The sequence below is a fragment of the Geotrypetes seraphini genome, chromosome 4 (assembly GCF_902459505.1).
Source record: "Geotrypetes seraphini chromosome 4, aGeoSer1.1, whole genome shotgun sequence".
NCBI classification, from domain to species: Eukaryota; Metazoa; Chordata; class Amphibia; order Gymnophiona; family Dermophiidae; genus Geotrypetes; species Geotrypetes seraphini.
The window spans coordinates 2,545,734-2,566,604 of NC_047087.1; the positions used below are offsets into that span (position 1 = coordinate 2,545,734).

Consider the following 20,871-nt stretch of genomic DNA (forward strand, 5'->3'; position numbering starts at 1 on the left):
ACAGCCTCCAGCCCTATCCATTCTCTGGGGGCTTTGACTGGGACATGCTCTCCTCGATTATCGAGACCTGCTTTGAGGCACAGCTTGCATCATAGATTGAGGCATTCTTCGAAGCATTCATCCAGCCGACCCGCGACCCCCCTGGCCGACCCCCACCCCCCTTCCCCGTACCTTTGTGTAGTTGGCCGGACAGACGGGAGTCAAACTCGCCTGTCCGGCAGGTAGCCAACGACGGAATGAGGCCGGATTGGCCCATCCGTCCCAAAGCTCCGCCTACTGGTGGGGCCTAAGGCGCCTGGGCCAATCAGAATAGGCCCGGGAGCCTTAGGTCCCACCTGGGGGCGGGGCCTGAAGCACATGGGCCCAACCCGACCATGTGCCTAAGGCCCTGCCCCCAGGAGGGACCTAAGGCTCCCGGGCCTATTCTGATTGGCCCAGGCGCCTTAGGCCCCACCAGTAGGCGGAGCTTTGGGACGGATGGGCTAATCCGGCCTCATTCCGTCGTTGGCTGCCTGCCGGACAGGCGGGTTTGGCTCCCGTCTGTCCGGCCAACTACACAAAGGTATGGGGAAGGGGGGTGGGGGTGTCGTGGGGGTCGGCCAGGGGGGTCGCGAGTCGGCTGGGGGGGGCGGTCGGAGGTTCTTGGGGGGGGCGGTCGTTGGGGGGAGGGGGGTTTGCGTCAAGGGCAGGAGGGCCTGGGATCCCTCCTGCTCGTAATGTAGTGCGGGGTGGGGGTAGGGGGTCGCCGTGGCCAGGAGGGTTTGGGCTCCCTCCTGGCCCGAACAACTAGCGGGGGGGGGGGAGGGGTTGCCAGGGCCAGGAGGACTTGGGCTTCCTCCTGGCCCGATATTGTCGGGGAGTTGGGGAGTCGGCGGGGCAAGAGGGCTTGGGCTCCCTTTTGCCCCGATCGTGCCGGGGGTGCCGCGGTTGGCTGGGGCAAGAGGGTTTGAGCTCCCTCTTGCCCCGATCGTGTCGGGGGTGCCGCGGTTGGCTGGGGCAAGAGGGCTTGAGCTCCCTCTTGCACCGATCGTGTCGGGGGTGCCGCGGTTGGCTGGGGCAAGAGGGCTTGAGCTCCCTCTTGCCCCAATCGTGTGGGAGGTGCCGCGGTTGGCTGGGGCAAGAGGGCTTGAGCTCCCTCTTGCCCCGATCGTGTCGGGGAGTCGGGACGGCCAAGAGGAAGCAGCAGGACATCGGTAGGAGCTTCTACATGATGGGGGGGGGGGTCGGGAGGCTGTGGGGGTGCGAGCTGTCCTTCAGGGTGGGGGTGCGGGTGCGGTTGGGAGTGTGTGCGAGTGGTCCTTCGGGGTGGGGTGCGGATGCGTGCGAGCGGTCCTGCGGGGGGGGGGGGGGTGTGAATCGGACGTCGGGGGGGGGGGGCATCAGGCTTTCAGGCTGGGGACAGGACTTCAAGGGGGAGAGGAGAGTCGGGGTGGCCAGAGGAGAGTCGGGCGGGCGAAAGGAGAGTCGGGCAGCATGTGCGGTATACAGGTGTGCACGGTATATAAAAATTTCTGTACATAAATTTGTGTTTTTCGCGTGCTATACCCGTGTGCACGTTTTACACGGGTGCGCATTATCTACGTGAAAATACGGTACTTATTCCATACTGGGTGAAGGTGTATCAATGTTCTGTGTGTATGAAGGCAGAGACAGCTTTAACCATTGTTTATATGTTATCTTGGTTGATTATTATATTTCACACTATTAGCACATTGGTTTGTGCACTAGGTACACGTTTAATCACATACGGGTTAGCCCGGAGATGTCTCACAGATAACACCCTTATGGGTGTATGCATGTGACAGCTGGTGCATTAGGGGTTTGGTCCCCATTGCGAGCTGTGCGACTGAAGGCTTCCCATTTATCACAACAAATTTTCTTTAGTTGTCTGGTTTGAGCTGTCTCTTCCCCTCACCCCTTCTTTTCAGGGTCAGGGAAGAATCGTTGTTTTTTTCTCACTTTGTGTATGAAAGACATGGTTTTCTGTTAGCTTTGACTAGGCTCATTTGGCAAAATGCATTGGGCATGGTTCTTGGGAGCACCTTTAATAAATCTGATTTGAATCTCTTTATTTTCTGCCGATCTTCTTTTGTTTCATGTTGGATTCTTTGGTGGACTGCTTTCCTTGTTGTTTTGTTACAAGTTAACATATATGGAGTGGAACGTACTAGAGGAGTTACAGATTTGGTTGTTTATACATACATAGGGGTTACAGTTGGTTGACGTAGAATGAAACATAGAAACATAGAAGATGACAGCAGATAAGGGCCATAGCCCATCAGGTCTGCCCACTCTACTGACCCACCCCCAAGTCTACTATCCTAGGGATCCCACTCCTGGTGACAGGTTCCCTTGGCTTAACCCTCTAAGGGATCCCACATGGACATCCCATTTGCTCTTAAATTCTTGCACGCTGTTTGCCTCGATCACCTGCACCGGGAGCTTGTTCCAAGAATCAACCACTCTCTCGGTGAAGAAATATTTCCTGGTGTCGCCATGAAATTTCCCGCCCCTGAGTTTGAGCGGATGCCCTCTTGTGGCTAAGGGTCCTTTGAGAAAGAGAATCTCTTCTTCCATCTTGATACGGCTGGTAATATACTTAAACGTCTCGATCATTTCTCCTCTCTCCCTATGTTCCTCGAGTGAGTACAGCTGCAAATTTTTCAGCCTTTCCTCGTACGATAGATCCTTGAGCCTCGAGACCATCCTGGTGGCCATCTGTTGCACCGACTCTACTCTCCGCACATCTTTTCGGTAGTGTGGCCTCCAGAATTGCACACAGTATTCCAAATGAGGCCTCACCATAGTTCTGTATAATGTCATTATGACTTCAGGCTTCCGGCTGACGAAACTACTGCGGATGCAACCTAACAACTGTCTTGCCTTAGATGAAGCCTTCTCCACATGATCAGCAGTTTTTATGTCTGTGCTGATGATCACTCCCAAGTCTCGTTCTGTTGAAGTTCTAGCTAAGGTCTCACCATTCAAGGGGTAAGTTCTGCACGGATTTCTGCTGCCGAGGTGCATGATCTTGCATTTCTTAGCGTTGAAGCCCAGCTGCCAGGTTGAGGACCAAAGCTCCAACAAATGTAGGTCCTGTGTCATACTATCTGGTGAATTGCCATCTCTCACTATATTGCATAGTTTGGCGTCGTCAGCGAATAACGTTACCTTACCTTGAAGCCCCTGAGTTAGGTCACCTATGAATATGTTGAAAAGGAGCGGGCCTAAGACTGAGCCCTGCGGTACTCCACTGGTCACCTCCGATGTTTTAGAGAGGGTACCGTTAACTACCACCCTCTGAAGTCTGCCACTCAGTCAGTCATTGACCCATGTAGTTAGTGTTTCTCCCAGCCCCATTGATTTCATCTTGCTCAACAGCCCTCGATGCGGGACACTATCGAAAGCTTTGCTGAAGTCTAGGTATATGACATCCACGGATTCTCCCAAGTCTAACTGTTTTGTTACCCAATCAAAGAAGCTGATGAGATTGGATTGGCAGGAATTACCCTTGGTGAATCCGTGTTGACTGGGATCCCATAGATTCTCCTCATCCAAGATTGTGTCTAATTTACGTTTGATTAGTGTTTCCATGAGTTTGCATACTATTGATGTGAGACTCACCGGTCTGTAGTTTGCAGCCTCTGCCCTGCAACCCTTTTTGTGCAGTGGAAAGACGTTAGCTGTTTTCCAATCTATGGGGACTCTCCCCGAACTTAGGGAGAGATTGAAGAGTCCTGATAGTGGTTCTGCCAGGACATCACGCAGCTCACTGAGCATCCTGGGGTGTAGATTGTCCGGTCCCATGGCTTTGTTCACTTTGAGTCTTGCCAGTTCGTAGTAGACGTCGCCAGGTGTGAACTCGAAATTCTGAAATGGGTCTTCCACGCTGGGCCTTGCCTGCAACTGCGGACCGTGCCCCGGTGCCTCGCAGGTGAAGACCGAGCAGAAGTATTCATTCAGTAGTTCTGCTTTATCGGAATCTGATTCTGCGCAGTTCCCATCTGGTTTTCTAAGGCGTACTATCCCGTCTGTGTTCTTTTTCCTATCACTAATATACCTGAAGAAGGATTTGTCCCCTTTCTTCATGTTCTTTGCCAGAGTCTCTTCCACTCAAAGTTTGGCCTCCCTGACTGCCGTTTTGACCGCTGCAGACCTCGCCCTATGTTCTAGTTTAGCTTCCCTAATCTCCGTACGTTTGTAGGAAATAAATGCTTTTTTCTTCTCCTTGATGAGGTGCGAGATTTCTGCGGAGTACCATTGGGGTTTGTTGTTTCTCTGCCGTTTGTGTACTGATTTAATGTAGAGGCTTGTCGCTTCATGTATGGTAGATTTCAGGGATGACCACATAGCTTCTACATCATTGGTCGTAGCTTGGTTCTGCAGTGTCCGGTGGACGAAATCTCCCATGCGTTCGAAGTTAGTGCCTCGGAAATTGAGTACATTTGTTTTCGTGTTTGATCTAGGGAAACCTTTCCTGAGGTAGAACCACACCATATTGTGGTCGCTGGAGGCTAGCGTATCTCCTACCGAGACCTTCGAGACGCTATCCCCATTGGTGAGTACCAGATCGCCTGGGCCCTAGTGGATTCCAATACCATTTGTTTGAGTCGTGCTCCTTTTATGGATGTTAACAGTCTCCTGCTACCGCTGGTTATTGCTGAGTATGAGTTCCAATCTGCGTCAGGCATGTTGAAGTCCCCTAACAGAACAGCGTCTCCCCGTAGAGTGAGGCAGTTGAGAGGCTTTGTAAACTTGGTTATTAATATAGACTTATATTTCGGATAGTATTACTGCTTTACAATATATTTGAACACTTATATACATATGGAAAGAGTTCAGAGTTAAAGTCCTGGATAAGTAGGTGAGAAGAGAAGGGAAGGAAGGGGGATTTGTTCAGAGATGTTTGGGGGTTGCATAGAAGAAAAACTGTGCACTGGTATGCTAATCTTTGTTTGTTTTGAATTAAAAAAAAGAAATAGAAGTGAATAAGAAAACATAAATGGGGGCGGGGTATGGGCAGGGCAGAGGGGCCCCAGTATACTTGTGTGCCTAGGGGCCCTCAAAGAATTAATGCTGCCCTGGGGGGAAGGAGACAGATGCCAGACCAGGTGAAAGGAAGGAGAAGAGATGCCAGATAATGGAGTGGGAGGGGGAGATGGAAGGAGAGGAGAGAGATGCCAGGACATGGGGGAGGGAAGGGAAACTAAGGAGACATAAAATGCCATACCAGAGGGAAAGGAAAGAGAGGAGGTGCCAGAGCAAAGAGGAAGAAGGAGAGAGATGCCAGGGCATGGTGGGAGGGAAGGAAAGGAGAAGAGAGAGATGCCTGAGCATAGGGGAGGGGGACGGAGACAAAAATATGGAGAGGGAGTGAAGCTGAAATGAATAATGAACAAAGGAGAGAAAGGGCACAGGATATACAGTTTATTGAAGGAACATAGAGGGAAGATGCCATATGGAAGAGAGAGAGAGAGGGCGGACACTGGATGGAAAGGGCAGAGAGGGTGGACAGTGGATGCAAGGGGCAGATAGAACATAAGAACATAAGCAATGCCTCCGCTGGGTCAGACCTGAGGTCCATCATGCCCAGAAGTCCGCTCATGCGGCAGCCCAACAGGTCCAGGACCTGTGCAGTAATCCTCTATCTGTATCCCTCTATCCCCTTTACCAACAGGAAATTGTACAATCCTTTCTTGAACCCCAGTACCGTACTCTGCCCTATTACGCCCTCTGGAAGTGCATTCCAGATGTCCACCACACGTTGGGTAAAGAAAAACTTCTTAGCATTGGTTTTGAATCTTTCAACTTTTCCGAATGCCCTCTTGTTCTTTTATTTTTCAAAAGTTTGAAGAATCTGTCCCTCTCCACTCTCTCTATGCCCTTCATGACCTTGTAAGTCTCTATCATATCTCCTCTAAGTCTCCTCTTCTCCAGGGAAAAGAGTCCCAGTTTCTCCAATCTCTCAGTGTATGTAAGGTTTTCCAAACCTTTTATCAGACGTGTCGCTCTCCTCTGAACCCTCTCGAGTATTGCAATATCCTTCTTTAGGTACGGCGACCAATATTGGACACAGTACTCCAGATGCGGACGCACCATCGCCCGATAAAATGGCAGGATAACTTATTTTGTTCTGGTTGTAATACCCTTCTTGATTATACCTAGCATTCTATTCGCTCTCTTAGTGGCCACAGCGCACTGTGCCGTCGGCTTCATTGTCGTATCCACTATTACCCCCAAGTCCCTTTCTTGGGTACTCTTATTCAATAACATCCCTCCCATTGTATAGCTGTACCTCAGGTTTCTGCTTCCCACATGTAGTGCTTCTTCTCTTGGCCCCCGCACTGTTGCCAGCGGGGAGCCGAAGCAGCGTGAGCCTGCAGGAGAGGAGCGTGCGAGCCCAGCTCCGCCCCTCTCCCGAACCCGAGGACTAAAGCCGCCGCACCCCCGGAGAGCGGCCTTCTTCTCTTGGCCCCCGCACTGTTGCCAGCGGGGAGCCGAAGCAGCGTGAGCCTGCAGGAGAGGAGCGTGCGAGCCCAGCTCCGCCCCTCTCCCGAACCCGAGGACTAAAGCCGCCGCACCCCCGGAGAGCGGCCTTCTTCTCTTGGCCCCCGCACTGTTGCCAGCGGGGAGCCGAAGCAGCGTGAGCCTGCAGGAGAGGAGCGTGCGAGCCCAGCTCCGCCCCTCTCCCGAACCCGAGGACTAAAGCCGCCGCACCCCCGGAGAGCGGCCTTCTTCTCTTGGCCCCCGCACTGTTGCCAGCGGGGAGCCGAAGCAGCGTGAGCCTGCAGGAGAGGAGCGTGCGAGCCCAGCTCCGCCCCTCTCCCGAACCCGAGGACTAAAGCCGCCGCACCCCCGGAGAGCGGCCTTCTTCTCTTGGCCCCCGCACTGTTGCCAGCGGGGAGCCGAAGCAGCGTGAGCCTGCAGGAGAGGAGCGTGCGAGCCCAGCTCCGCCCCTCTCCCGAACCCGAGGACTAAAGCCGCCGCACCCCCGGAGAGCGGCCTTCTTCTCTTGGCCCCCGCACTGTTGCCAGCGGGGAGCCGAAGCAGCGTGAGCCTGCAGGAGAGGAGCGTGCGAGCCCAGCTCCGCCCCTCTCCCGAACCCGAGGACTAAAGCCGCCGCACCCCCGGAGAGCGGCCTTCTTCTCTTGGCCCCCGCACTGTTGCCAGCGGGGAGCCGAAGCAGCGTGAGCCTGCAGGAGAGGAGCGTGCGAGCCCAGCTCCGCCCCTCTCCCGAACCCGAGGACTAAAGCCGCCGCACCCCCGGAGAGCGGCCTTCTTCTCTTGGCCCCCGCACTGTTGCCAGCGGGGAGCCGAAGCAGCGTGAGCCTGCAGGAGAGGAGCGTGCGAGCCCAGCTCCGCCCCTCTCCCGAACCCGAGGACTAAAGCCGCCGCACCAACGGCGTGCAGCCGTTCGGCGTGCCGTCGAAGGCGCACGTCTAAGGCGCGTGCGCCTTAGCACGCGCCTTTGCAAGCGACTGCGAGCGACGCCAGTCAGTCCGACCCCCCCAACTGGAACACAGCAATACATAGTGTTATTTACATAGCACCGCCTCATCCGTTAGAACTCAGAAAAGTTAACACTGTACTGCATTGCCTTATTGTTTACTGTATTACCTACTGTTTACATTGTTTACATTGTACTGTACTGCCTACCGCACCGCGCGCACACGCTTAAATTGTTCAACCTGTTTAACTTTACATCGATCTATTGCACTGCTGCAACCTACTTAACTTTGTACTGCCTAACGCACCGCTGTAACCTGCACAACTCTGTACTGCCTTTTGCACCGCTGTAACCGGCCCAGCTTTATATCGTCCACTGCGCCGCTGAAACCTGCCAAACTTTACATCACACCCCTCCCCTCTGCCCCCCTCCGACTACTACCATACCCCACGCTCTTCCCCCCCCCACGAGCGTGGCACCATGGCAAGACCAAACACCCCTCAATGCGTAGCACTACTCCTACTATATCTCATCACCCTCAGGATCTGCTCTGCTGACCCATCACACACAACCACCATCCCTGTCCACTTCTCCCTATATCGCCCTCCAAAACCCAAAATACCCTCGCTAACACCCCACACCCCACATTCTCACCTAATACGACTCCCAAATCCTCCACCCCCCCTCAAACCCACCAAACCCGGCGCAAAAAAACCTAGAACACTAAAAAAACTGGCCTACTCCCACTATGCCCCAGCCAACCACCCAAACCACCAGAACCTACTAGGCTTTTACCTAAACATCCGATCCATGAGGAACAAAGCCATTCTAATCAGAGACTGGCTAACGGAGACCAACCCCGACTTCATCCTACTCACCGAAACCTGGCTACTATCAGACAAGGATATCATAATCAAAGATTGCCTACCCGCAGGATACAAGATCCTCTCCCTGGCCAGAACTCGGGGAAGAGGAGGAGGCCTAGCAATAATCTTCAGAGATCAGCTTAATTGTACGGCACTCAACACCAAATCCTCTCCCAACGCAGAAATATTAGCCATCTCACTCACCTCTAAATCCCTTGCCTCCTCGCTAACTATCACTCTATTCTACATCCCACCCCAAAAATGGTCCCTAGCCAAAGAGGACCTCGCTGACTCCTTATTAACTAATTATCTAACAAGTCCTTACAACCTTCTATGCGGAGACATCAACATCCACCTTGAGCAAGCGGACCAACCAGAAGTTGCCGACTTCTGGTCACTCACCTCCCAACTAGGCTTCTTCAAACCCCCCCCAACCAAAACTCACCAAAAGGGCCATCAGCTAGATCTGGTCACATTCTCCTCCAACGAGCCGACCGACCCAAAAATATACTGGAAACAAGCCAACTGGACAGACTCCCTATGGTCTGACCACAGACTATGCGACTTTTCCTTGGGCTGTCAACAAAAACATTCAAGAAACAACAAAACAAGAAACATCACAACCCACACCACTAGAGGAAAGATAGACCCAGAGGAATTCTGGTCCCGCTATGACACCCACATAAAACAAGACGAAGAAATAGACCAACTCATGTCCGCCTGGATCATTGACAGCACTAACATTTTAAATGAAATAGCCCCTTCAAAAACCCGCCACATCAGAACCACAAATCAGGAGGGATGGTTCGACACAGAGCTGTTACTGCTAAAGAGGGACCTCAGAAAGTCAGAAAGACTATGGATAAAGTCAGGAACCCAGGAACTCAGAACTGCCTGGAGACTCAAACTAAAAACCTACAAAAACCTTACCAAGGAAAAACGGAAAAAATTCTACTCACACTTAATTGGAAACATCACATCCAACAGCAGCAACCTCTTCAAACTCGTCAATAACCTTTACAACATTGAAACACTCACTAACAACCAGGAAGACTCAACACTAACCGCCAACACCCTAGCGGATTTCTTCAACTCCAAGATCCTAAAACTAAGACCAGCACTACCCACCAAGACCAATCCACTGGAGCTCTTCCCCATCCTCCCTGACATCGACATAGCTAAACCAGACCAAGGGTCTAGATCCGACCTAAACTGGAACCAATTTACCACAATCGACTGGAAAACCTTCAACAAATATTATAACAAATACACCAAATCCTTCTGCAAACTAGATCCTTGCCCGCCAAATGTGATGAAAACGGCTCCGATCTACTTCAAAGCAAACATGCTACTATGGGTCAACTCCCTACTATCCGCAGGAAACTTCCCTCCAGAACAAGGACATATCTTAATAACCCCAATCATAAAAAGCATAAAGGACTCTTCCAACGCACCTTCCAACTACAGACCAATAGCTAACATACCACTATTCACCAAAATCGCGGAAGGGGCAGTAAACGCAGAACTCTCCGCATACCTGGAAAAATTCAATATTCTAAGCGACAATCAATCGGGCTTCCGCACGGACCACAGCACAGAGACCATCATCGCCTCCTTACTAGACCACCTGCACATACTCTTCAGTCGTGGCTCCAGCGCCCTGATCTTACAATTTGATCTAAGCAGTGCGTTTGACCTAGTTGACCACACTATTCTCCTGGAATGCCTGGCCCACATTGGAATCTCAGACCGGGTACTCAGCTGGTTCCAAGGGTTCCTACGAAACAGATCCTACAGGGTACACAAAAATGACAACTTCTCCTACAGCTGGGTGAACTCCTGCGGTGTACCACAAGGCTCCCCCTTATCCCCCACCCTGTTCAATATCTACCTCGCCTCCCTCAGTAACCTCCTTCACAAACTTAAGCTCAAATTCTTCATCTATGCAGATGACATCACAATTGTCATCCCTCTAACCAGTCTATCCCAGGATCTTCTCAACTTCATAACTAGCATACTCAGCCAGATAGAACTCTGGATGCTCTCCTTCAAACTAAAGCTCAACCCAGACAAAACAAAATTCTTTCTAGCCACCCCCAAAGACAAAATCAAAGACACCACAATCCAGGTGAAAGGATTGGTTTTCCCACTCGAACAAACATTAAAAATACTAGGAGTCACGCTTGACAAACATCTATCCCTAGAAAATCACACCGACCTCATTGTCAAGAAAGGCCTTTCAGCACTCTGGAAACTCCGTACCATAAAGAAATACTTCGATGACACTGCATTTCGATTATTAGTTCAATCCTCTATCCTCAGCATACTGGATTATTGCAATATCATTTACCTAAGCTCCACAAAGAAAATCACCAGAAGACTAAAACTGATCCAAAACACAGCTGTCCGACTCATTTTCGGCCTGAACAAATGGGAACACATCACCCCCTTCTACCACCAACTACACTGGCTACCCTTCGAATCCCGAGTCCTCTTCAAGTTCGCCTGCATCTGTTACAAGACAGTATTTGGTCTCTCACCAAAATACCTCTCCCCACATTTCAATATGTATTCCACCAACAAGAAACCCCGCAGAATCCAGTTGTTTACCTTCCCCTCCATAAAATCATGCCAGCTCAAAAGATTCATCGACAAAACCTTCGCCTTCCAAGCGGCCAAGCTGAACCCTTGGCTAGCCCAAATGATCCTAGAGGCCCCGACCTACCTAGACTTCAGAAAGCTTCTCAAAACACACCTCTTCCGCGAACAAGACCCTTAGTCCTTACTCCCCGCATACACTCCAACCCCCCCCACCCCCTCCTCCCTCTCCCCCCCCTCCTCTAGTTTCCCACTCCCCTCCATCTTATCGTCCAACCCAACTATGATAAACCTGTGCCTCCTTCTGCGCTACCTGCAATTCCGATAAAAAAAAAAAAAAAAAATTTTTGTAAATCCGAGTTCAGACCGGATCCTAATGTAACGAATGTAAACCGCCTAGAACTCTTTGGGTATGGCGGGATATAAGAACCTAATAATAATAATAATAATAGTACTTTACATTTCTCAACGTTTAACTTCATCTGCCATCTTGTCGCCCATTTCGCTAGTTTGTTCAGGTTCCTTTGTAATTCTTCGCAGTCCTCTTTAATCTGAGCTCCACTAAATAGTTTGGTGTCGTCCGCAAATTTTATTATATCGCACTTCGTCCCTGCTTCTAGATCATTTATAAATATATTAAATAGCAGCGGTCCGAGCACCGAGCCCTGCGGAACACCACTCGTGACCCTCCTCTAGTCCGAGTAGTGGCCCTTAACACCTACCCTCTGTTTCCTACCTGCCAACCAATTTCTGATCCATCTATGTACGTCTTCTTCCACCCCATGGTTCTTCAGTTTCTGAAGTAGATGTTCTTGGGGTACCTTATCAAAGGCTTTTTGGAAATCTAGATACAGTGGTACCTCGGTTTACGAGTGCACCGGTTTGCGAGTGTTTTGCAAGACGAGCAAAACATTCGCAAAATTGGCACCTCGGAAACCGAGCGCCCCCCCCCGCAAACCGGCACCCCCCTGCCACCATCAGGCACCCTTCCGCCGTGATCGGGCACCCCCCCGCCGCGACCTGAAGTCCCCTAGAGCCCTCTTCTTACTTTAATGTAGCACTGGCATGTCGGCCTCCTCTTCTGTGCTGGCCTTGAGCATATGCGCATGCTCAAGGCCTGCGTGTTCACGTTCTCTCCGAGACATACCGGTGCTACATTAAAATAAGAAGAGGGCTCTAGGGGACTTCAGGTCGCGGCGGTGGGGGGGGGGGTGCCCGATGGCGGCGGCGGGGGGTGCCGCATCGTGGGGGGGAGGGTGGCGGATTGCGGGGCCTTTGGGGGGAGCAATGCTGGTTCTCGTGGGGGGGGAGCAGCGCTGCTGGCCTCGGGGGGGGGGGGGAACATATCAAAGCGAGTTTCCATTATTTCCTATGGGGAAATTCACTTTGATAAATGAGCATTTTGTATTACGAGCATGCTCCTGGAACAGATTATGCTCGTAATCCAAGGTACCACTGTATATGATGTCTATGGGGGTCTCCTCTGTCCATCCGTTTGTTAATTCCTTCAAAGAAGTGCAATAAGGACAGTAGATGGAAGGGGTAGAGAGAGAGAGGGCAGAGGCTGGGTGGAAGGGGCAAAGAGAGAGGACAAACGCTGAATAGAAAAAAGAGAGCGAAAAGATGATTAAAGCAGAAACGACAAAAGGTAGAAAAATTTTTTTTGTTGCTTTACGTAGAATCAAGTAGTATTGTAACTGTATTGATTAAAGTTTATCAATAGGAAATGGAAATTAGGCAGGTGTTTTTTTTTTGGACTAAATCCCTTTCCTCAGGTCAGGACAGGATACCATAACAGCAGTATACTGTACTGTCTTGAAGAAAGCTTTAGCCTCTGAAAGCTAATTACTACTAATTGAAAAATGGATTAGTCCAATAAAGTGGTATTTTCTTATTTCTCATTATTTGTTTTATTTTTATTTGTTAATTTGTAAAGTGGTGATTGTTATGTAGCAATTTTTTCAAATTTACATCTACTGTCTTTATATTTTGCGCAGTATTAGGGGACGTGTCACTGTTTCTGTGGTGTTAACTTTTGTCTACATATTTCTATTTTTAGTTTGTGATTATTCCATATTGGGCAAGGGTATATCTGTGTTCTATGTGTATGAAAAGGACATGGTTTTCTGTTAGCATCGACTGTGCAAGATCTGGCTTGTTTAGTTTTACAATGCATGTGTTGGTGTTCTAGTGCTCACTGCAGTGTTTAAGATGCTGCCTTTTCCTAGGTGCACCCTTGTTGTGTGACTCATGGATTATTACTAAAAATAACTTTTTTATATAAAGGAGGGGGTTGTTAAAAAATGATCAGCACTGGCTGTCATATATACTAGGTACACCACTGGATTTAATGACCCTATTCTAACTTTACTGTTGACGTAGGTGTTGTCCCCCCACTCACCACCATACCCCACACCCACTATAAAGAATTAAAATAAAGTTGTATTAACATCAAGCAGCTTTCAAAATTACATTTTAAGCAAATAAAAATAAAATATTTTAAATACATTGCTAATTATTACCAGCATCTTTACCTAAACTGTTTTGCCCTAGCTCTCACTTTGATCTTTATCTGCTACTTTTTTATTTTGCTGTAGTGCAATCACACAAAGGCTCAGTAACACCTCTCCATAAATTATGTGGAAGAGGTCTGGACGTGGGAATTGCATCTATTTCATATCCTCAGTGAGACCTCAGGAAGAACCTAGTGATCAAAACATTATTAGAGGTGCTGTAGAGTCATTTCTTGTATGACTGGATGAGCTATATTTATCTTTTTTTTTTTTTTGTTAGTTGTTTAAATTCATGCAGAAATAAATGGCTAGATTGAACCTAATGACTTCATTAACGCATTTCCCTTTTTTAAACCTCTATACCATTTGAAAGAGGGCAAATATGTAATTATTCCCTTCTAGAATTGGATATTTCTTAAATTTAGTAAAAATATTCTGGCACAAGTGTCAAACCTTAAAAAAGGAAGTCATATTGAGCATTGGAAAATAATAATAATTAACTAATAAAAATAGTACACATTTAGGGCTCCTTTTACTAAGCTGCAATAGCGGTTTTAGTGTGCGCTTAGTGCGCGCAGAATTGCGTGTGCTAGACGCTAACACCAGCATTGAGCTGGCGTTAGTTTTCCCGCGTAGCGCGGGGGTTTGCATGTCCTAATATTCTGTGCGTGCTAAAAACGCTGGCGCACCTTAGTAAAAGAGGGGGTTAATTTTCCCCACCACCAAATTTCCCCATCCCGCTCCATCCGGCTACTTTTTCATGCCACCCGGCTGGAAAAAATTTCTGGAGAGAACACTGAAGTGGCGATGCACTTTTAAAGCTGTCCATACCCGGGCTCCGTAGATGACGTCACCCATATGTGAGAATATCTGCCTGCTGTCCCTGGATAACACCTGACGTTACTGGGCCTCTTCTCCCTTGAAAAGAGGAGACTGAGAGGGGACATGATTGAAACATTCAAGATAATAATGGGACTAGACTTAGTGATAAAGACAGGTTGTTCACCCTCTCCAAGGTAGGTAGAACGAGAGGGCACTCTCTAAAGTTAAAAGGGGATAGATTCCGTACAAATGTAAGGAAGTTCTTCTTCACCCAGAGAGTAGTGGAAAACTGGAACACTCTTCCAGAGGATGTTATAGCGGAAAACACTCTCCAGGGATTCAAGACAGTTGGACAAGTTCCTGCTGAACCGGAACGTACACAGGTAGGACTGGTCTCAGTTAGGGCACTGGTCTTTGACCTAAGGGCCACCACAGGAGCAGACTGCTGGGCACGATGGACCACTGGTCTGACCCAGCAGAGGCAATTCTTATGTTCGTTCTGTGAAGACAAATTGGAGTTTTTTAAGGTAAGAGTGGGTGATCAAATGTGAAATGGTAATATTTGTGCACTTTGAGAGAGAGAAGGCAGATGGATTTAAAATAAAGCACTCAAGACACTACTAGAACATGTTTCGTGTCCTTACTGGGGTGAAGTGTTCATCAGTCTTTTATAACAATTATTTTTTAGTGCAGGCAAAACCCAAATACACTAATGTGGTGATATAATTGATATTAAGAAGAGCACTTAGCTTGTGGCCCGATGGCTACCCAGCCGTTTCACTAGCAAGTTTCCTCAGAGGCTGATGCTCTTCAAAATTACATTGAATCTCTCACATGTCTTTTAAAGTCCCATATTTATGGGGTTCTCCTTGCTCTCATGGTGTGTTAGCCTGGAAGGAGAACTTCTCATCTTTGATTAACAAATTGGTGTTATTTTATACAATGGTGTTCTCCACATGACTCTCTAAATGTGATACATCGGACATCCCGGATCCCTGAGGAAGGAGTGTTTCTCCGTAACACGGACCGTGTTGGGTCCACAATCCATGTATATGAGAGCCATTTTTACGGATTAGACCTTTAATAAAGATTCCTGCACCTTATACATTCCACTCTGCAGTGTTTTCTTTGTTTTTAAGACATTAAATCATCAGAATTAAGAACTACATTCAGCATGTGTCTTGCCTATGAAACCGATACTAAAGTCTTGATATGAAAGAATTGAAGAGACATAAGGAGACTTAGGTTGTCAGGTTGAGTGGTGGAGCTGTGCTGCTTCTCTCCGTACCAGGGTGGAAGTGTTTTTGCAAGAGGGAGAAGAAATGGTGGCATAAGTTTCTCAGTGTAAATATTTTCCATGTTGAACAATTAACCCTCTTGTCTTTCAGGCACCAGATGGCATCAGGAAGTGTGTTGTAGCTACTAATATTGCTGAGACGTCACTTACTGTGGATGGCATCATGTTTGTCATTGACTCTGGTTACTGTAAACTGAAGGTAAAGTGCCTTGTGTACCCTGAGGAGAGAAGGCTTACAACAGGGCTCTCAAAGTCCTTCCTTGAGGGCTGCAATCCAGTCAGTTTTTCCCCAATGAATATGCATGAGATCTATGTGCATGCACTGCTTTCAATGCATATTAATTGGGGAAATCCTGAAAACCTGACTGGATTGCGGCCCTCAAGGAGAGACTTTGAGATCCCTGGCTTACAACTACTTGCTGGGGAAAGGGTGTGTGCAAGTTTGTTGTGTGCTAGATGTTCCAAGCATTTGGGGGGTAGAAACGGAAAAGGAAGCAGATAATGGTCAAATGAGCTATCCTGTCTTCCCATCCATGTGCTTGTCCCATGCTTTCTTGAATTCACATAACAATCCTAGTCTCTACCACCTCCATTAGCAGTCTGTTCCACACATCTATCATTCTTTTTCTATAAAGAAATATTTCCTTAAATTGCTCCTGAGTTTATCCTGTGCCCTCTTGTTCCAGAGCTTTTTTTTAATTTATGAAACAAGAGTCTTTTTTAAAACAGTTGATTATTTTTTTAATCGTCATTAATTTATATAATGTACACTAACAAGGAATAGTATCTGAGTACCTGATAATATAGTACTGGGCTTCAGAGGGTTGACTCTCTATGGTCAAATTGATCTTCTGAAGGGCCTCCTCAAGCTTTCCTTCTAGTGCTCTGCTGATAGCTAGCACTTTGGCTTCTCCAGCTTTTGTCATTAGTTTTTCTCTCAAGGCTTGAGCCCCACTGTGCTTTGGTTCCAAAGTCAGAGCTGCCTTTACATCCTGGAAACATAAGTTCACCTGCTTGTAGTGATCATGCAATCGTGCTCTCGGCACATACAGATCTTCATTCTCCTTTTCCTCCTGCAACTGCATGTGGATCAGCCAAAGACAAATCCCCGTGTCTGTCCAGAGCAGCCAGGAAGTCGATAGGCTGAATTCCAAGGCTGTAGTTCACTGGCCCAAATTGAAACAAGAACAGTAGGTGCAATGTTCAAATCACACACCTACTAGCACTATTACACAGTTCTTTAACAGCAGCAGTGGGTCCTTTTGCTAAAAAATGTTATTTTAGTTTTCATAGAGGTTAATTAAGACAAAAACAAAAGAAGGGAAGAGGGGGGAAGGTGAGCCCAATGCCAAAGGTCACTTAGAAAAATGCAAATATTGTCCTATTCATTTACAAAGTTCAAGTTTTTGACTGACCCCCCATTTAGACATAGTATTGTGTCTAAGTACTGTCAGTTTTTCCAGCTTATATAATGTAAATAGTCTCACTCTTCATTTAGTCAGCATTGGGACATCTGGGGTCTTCCAAGCAGAAGCCAGTGTAAGCTTAGCAACATGTAGCAAATGTCAAACCCAAAAAGTTTGATGTTTTCACAAGCCAGGAATCTCCCTATTTTCGAGAAAGATCCCAGGGTCCCATGTATTGTCAGTCCTGTGATTCACTTGATCTGGAAGCACATGGTTCTCCAAAAAACTTCTGCTTTCGGACAAGTCCACCAGATATGCCCCATTGTTCCTGTTGCCAACACAAAGGTGAGACCTTGGGGAACCATTGGTGAAGACGATCGGGTGATAAGTACCAGTGATACAAAATCTTAACATTAGATGTGATTGCAATTTTTAGAGAGAGCCCTCCATTTTCCCCAGTCTTCTGATGAATAGGTACATCCTAATTTTTGTTCCCATTCACTCACCCAAAATCTTGTACAGAAATCTTCACACACATTTTCCAAGAAAGTGTAAGAACTAGGAGTGTGTGGCGCAGTGGTTGGATCTACAGCCTCAGCACCCTGGGGTTGTGGGTTCAAACCCCGCGCTGCTCCTTGTGACCCTGGGCAAGTCACTTAATCCTCCATAGCCCCAGGTACGTTAGATAGATTGTGAGCCCACCGGGACAGATAGGGAAAATGCTTGAGTACCTGATTGTAAAACCGCTTAGATAACCTTGATAGGCGGTATATAAAATCCTAATAAAATCCTAATAAACTAGTTAAGCAAGGTTTAAACCACTTAGATGGACAGAGGATAGGTAAGTTGCTTGTAAGCGTAATGATGCGAGGAAGGAAGATCATAATCCCTGACCAGTTGCTTAAAAGAAATCATATCGCTCCCATCATCATAAAGTTGGCCTCAGGTTCCCAAGTCCAGTAGATTGAAGGGGCTTGTCCTGGAGGGAACTCAGGATTATAGAAGATAGGAGTAGAGCGTGAGAATTGAAAGTCAGAAATAGGACTCGGAGAGTCCCAGATCCAAAAGGTATGAACAACTGAAGGTTGTAAAGGAGCAGGGCCAGTTTGTGTTTGCTCAATTTGAACCCATTGCTTAAACCATTCTATGACTGAGTGGGCTTGAGCTGCTCTGTAATAGTTCCAAAGACCTGGTACTCTCAAACCCCCATGTTCCGGATCCACCCCAAATAAAGCTATGCAAGCCACTTTGAAGGGAGCATAGTGTCTGACGAGAGACTGGCACCGGGAGGACCTGAAATAGTAAAGCAATCTAGGCATAACATTCATTCTGAAGTCAAAGTCCGGGTCCTCCAATTGTGCAAGTCCACCCGAATTGCGGAAAATGTTTTTATATAATTAGCTTCAAAGAGGTCCTTATAATTAGGGCATAGCCAAACTCCAAGATATTTCATTTCCCCCTTTTCCCATCAAAAAGGGAAGGATGTCCGAATAGTCTGCAATGTTCTCTCAGTTATAGTGAGATTAAGAATCTCTGTCTTAAAGCCAGAGTTCTGCTAACAGGTTGGGCAAGACAGTGAGAGGAGATGTCAGAGACAACAGAATATCGTCTGCAGATAAGCTAATTTTATACTTGGTATTGTCAATGGCTGTGCCTTGAATGCCACAGTTGTACCGGATGACCGAAGCCAGGGGGTTCCACAACACAAATAAAAGCAGACATCTAAGAGTTACCTCTGTTCACCCGCACACATGCCCGAGGGGATGAGTATAATTCTAAAATCCAGGACCTGAATACTGTCCCTAACCCCATTGATTGCAGTACCTTGTCCATAAAGGGCCAATGGACCTTGTCGAAAGCTTTTTCAGTGTTGATCCTTAGGGGAAAAGACTGCTGACCACCTCTACAGGCTAAAAAATTAAAATTAACAATTTTATGGATGTCATCTGCAGCTTGTCTCCTGGGGACAAAGATCAGGCAGAACCTTACCAAGCCAATCAGCCAATACTTTGTCCAACATGTGGGTTCACTTCGAGGAAATGCTTAAGGGGGAGGGTTCTTGAGTGGGTCTATATGAGGGACATTCCACCTTATCTTTTCCCTGCTTCGGTATGACTGAAATCCAAGCTTCCAGCATAAATGGAGGGAGTTTACCTCATTCACTAATATTGTGCATAAAATCTGTCAGCAAGGGAGATAAATTTTCTGCAAAAGTTTTTATAACACTCTAAAGGGAGGCCGTCCAATCCTGGTGATTTCCCTACAGGCATTGATCAGATCGCTTTAGTAAGCTCATATGGTCTTATTATGCCATCCAATCAAACTCTCTGTTCATTTGTAAGAGTAGGTAGCTGTGTGGACCTTAAGTAGGTATCAATAGAACTACCTTTAAGGGAGTCATCCCTAGTATATAACTCCTCTAAGAACTTTTTGAAGCAGGCTCTTGTTAATGATGATTTGTAAATAAGCTGGCCAGCACAATCCTTAACCTTCTCCATCAAGTGCTTGGCCTTAGCTTTACATAGTTTATATGCCAAGGTAGCGCTAGCTGTATCTGAGTGTTCATAATATCTTGTGGAACCCTGTGTAATGCAAATTGAAGGTCCTCTTGATGTAAACTCTCCTAGGAGAGTCTAACTCCCTGGAGGCCTTTCAAGGTCTTAGGGGCTCCCGTACTTTTATGTTGTGCTTCCAGGTAAGATATCAAAGAAACAAAATGAGTCCGTAATGACTCTCTCGCTTTCTTTTTCAATGCTGCATGTTTTAAAAATAAGTCCCTAGTCACTGCCGTTTCTAGGTCCCAGACAACTGAAACAGGGAGGTCTGAGCTCATGTTAAGCTCTAAATAATCCTTCAAAAATTTCTTACACTCCCATACTACATCCTTTAGAGTCTAAAACCAGACTACTGGCTCTGCTGTATGATCCAGTAAACCCACTGTGCATGGGGCTTGGTCTGATAAAGTAATATTACGTGTTATGATTATTGAGAGCTTCTATACTGCTACTAATGACTGGGGAGTCATTTCAGAGCGGTCTACATGAGCCTTTGCAAAGGTGCTAAACTACATAGCTTCTGTAAACATGTTATGATACATTAGCTTCTGTAGAGAGATGTTACCATAAGGAGTTGTGAGGTGTTACAATACATGGGCTCTGTGGTGGTGTTGCAGAGTTATTAATACCGGCATGATTGTGCCATAATCCATCATCCTACTTATATGCACATGTTTATATCTGATCAGTTGTCCTATGTATGCACACATGTAATACTAGAAACATAGAAGATGACGGCAGATAAGGGCCATAGCCCATCAGGTCTGCCCACTCTACTGACCCACCCCCAAGTCTACTCTCCTAGGGATCCCACTCCTGGTGACAGGTTCCCTTGGCTTAACTCTCTAAGGGATCCCACATGGGCATCCCATTTGCTCTTAAATTCTTGCACGCTGTTTGCCTCGATCACCTGCACCGGGAGCTCGTTCCAAGGATCAACCACTCTCGGTGAAGAAATATTTCCTGGTGTCGCCATGAAATTTCCCGCCCCTGAGTTTGAGCGGATGCCCTCTTGTGGCTGAGGGTCCTTTGAGAAAGAGAATCTCTTCTTCCATCTCGATACAGCCGGTAATATACTTAAACGTCTCGATCATTTCTCCTCTCTCCCTACCATCCTCGAGTGAGTACAGCCGCAAATTTTCCAGCCTTTCCTCGTACGATAGATCCTTGAACCCCGAGACCATCCTGGTGGCCATCCGTTGCACCGACTCTACTCTCAGCACATCTTTTCAGTAGTGTGGCCCCCAGAATTGCACACAGTATTCCAAATGAGGTCTCACCATGGTTCTGTATAATGGGCATTATGACTTCAGGCTTCCGGCTGACGAAACTCCTGCGGATGCAACCTAACAACTGTCTTGCCTTAG

The 20,871-nt window shown here is 47.5% G+C and overlaps 1 protein-coding gene across 4 annotated transcripts in view; it reads left to right on the forward strand.

Annotated features, from left to right (window-relative positions):
- The window catches only part of DHX38 (DEAH-box helicase 38), a 370,469-nt gene that overhangs the window by 240,623 nt on the left and 108,975 nt on the right, over positions 1 to 20,871 (forward strand). For all 4 annotated transcript variants that reach the window (XM_033942501.1, XM_033942499.1, XM_033942500.1 and 1 more), the window contains one exon: positions 15,635 to 15,742. In XM_033942501.1, the coding sequence (XP_033798392.1) occupies positions 15,635 to 15,742 (108 nt within the window). The remainder of the gene's footprint in view (positions 1 to 15,634; positions 15,743 to 20,871) is intronic.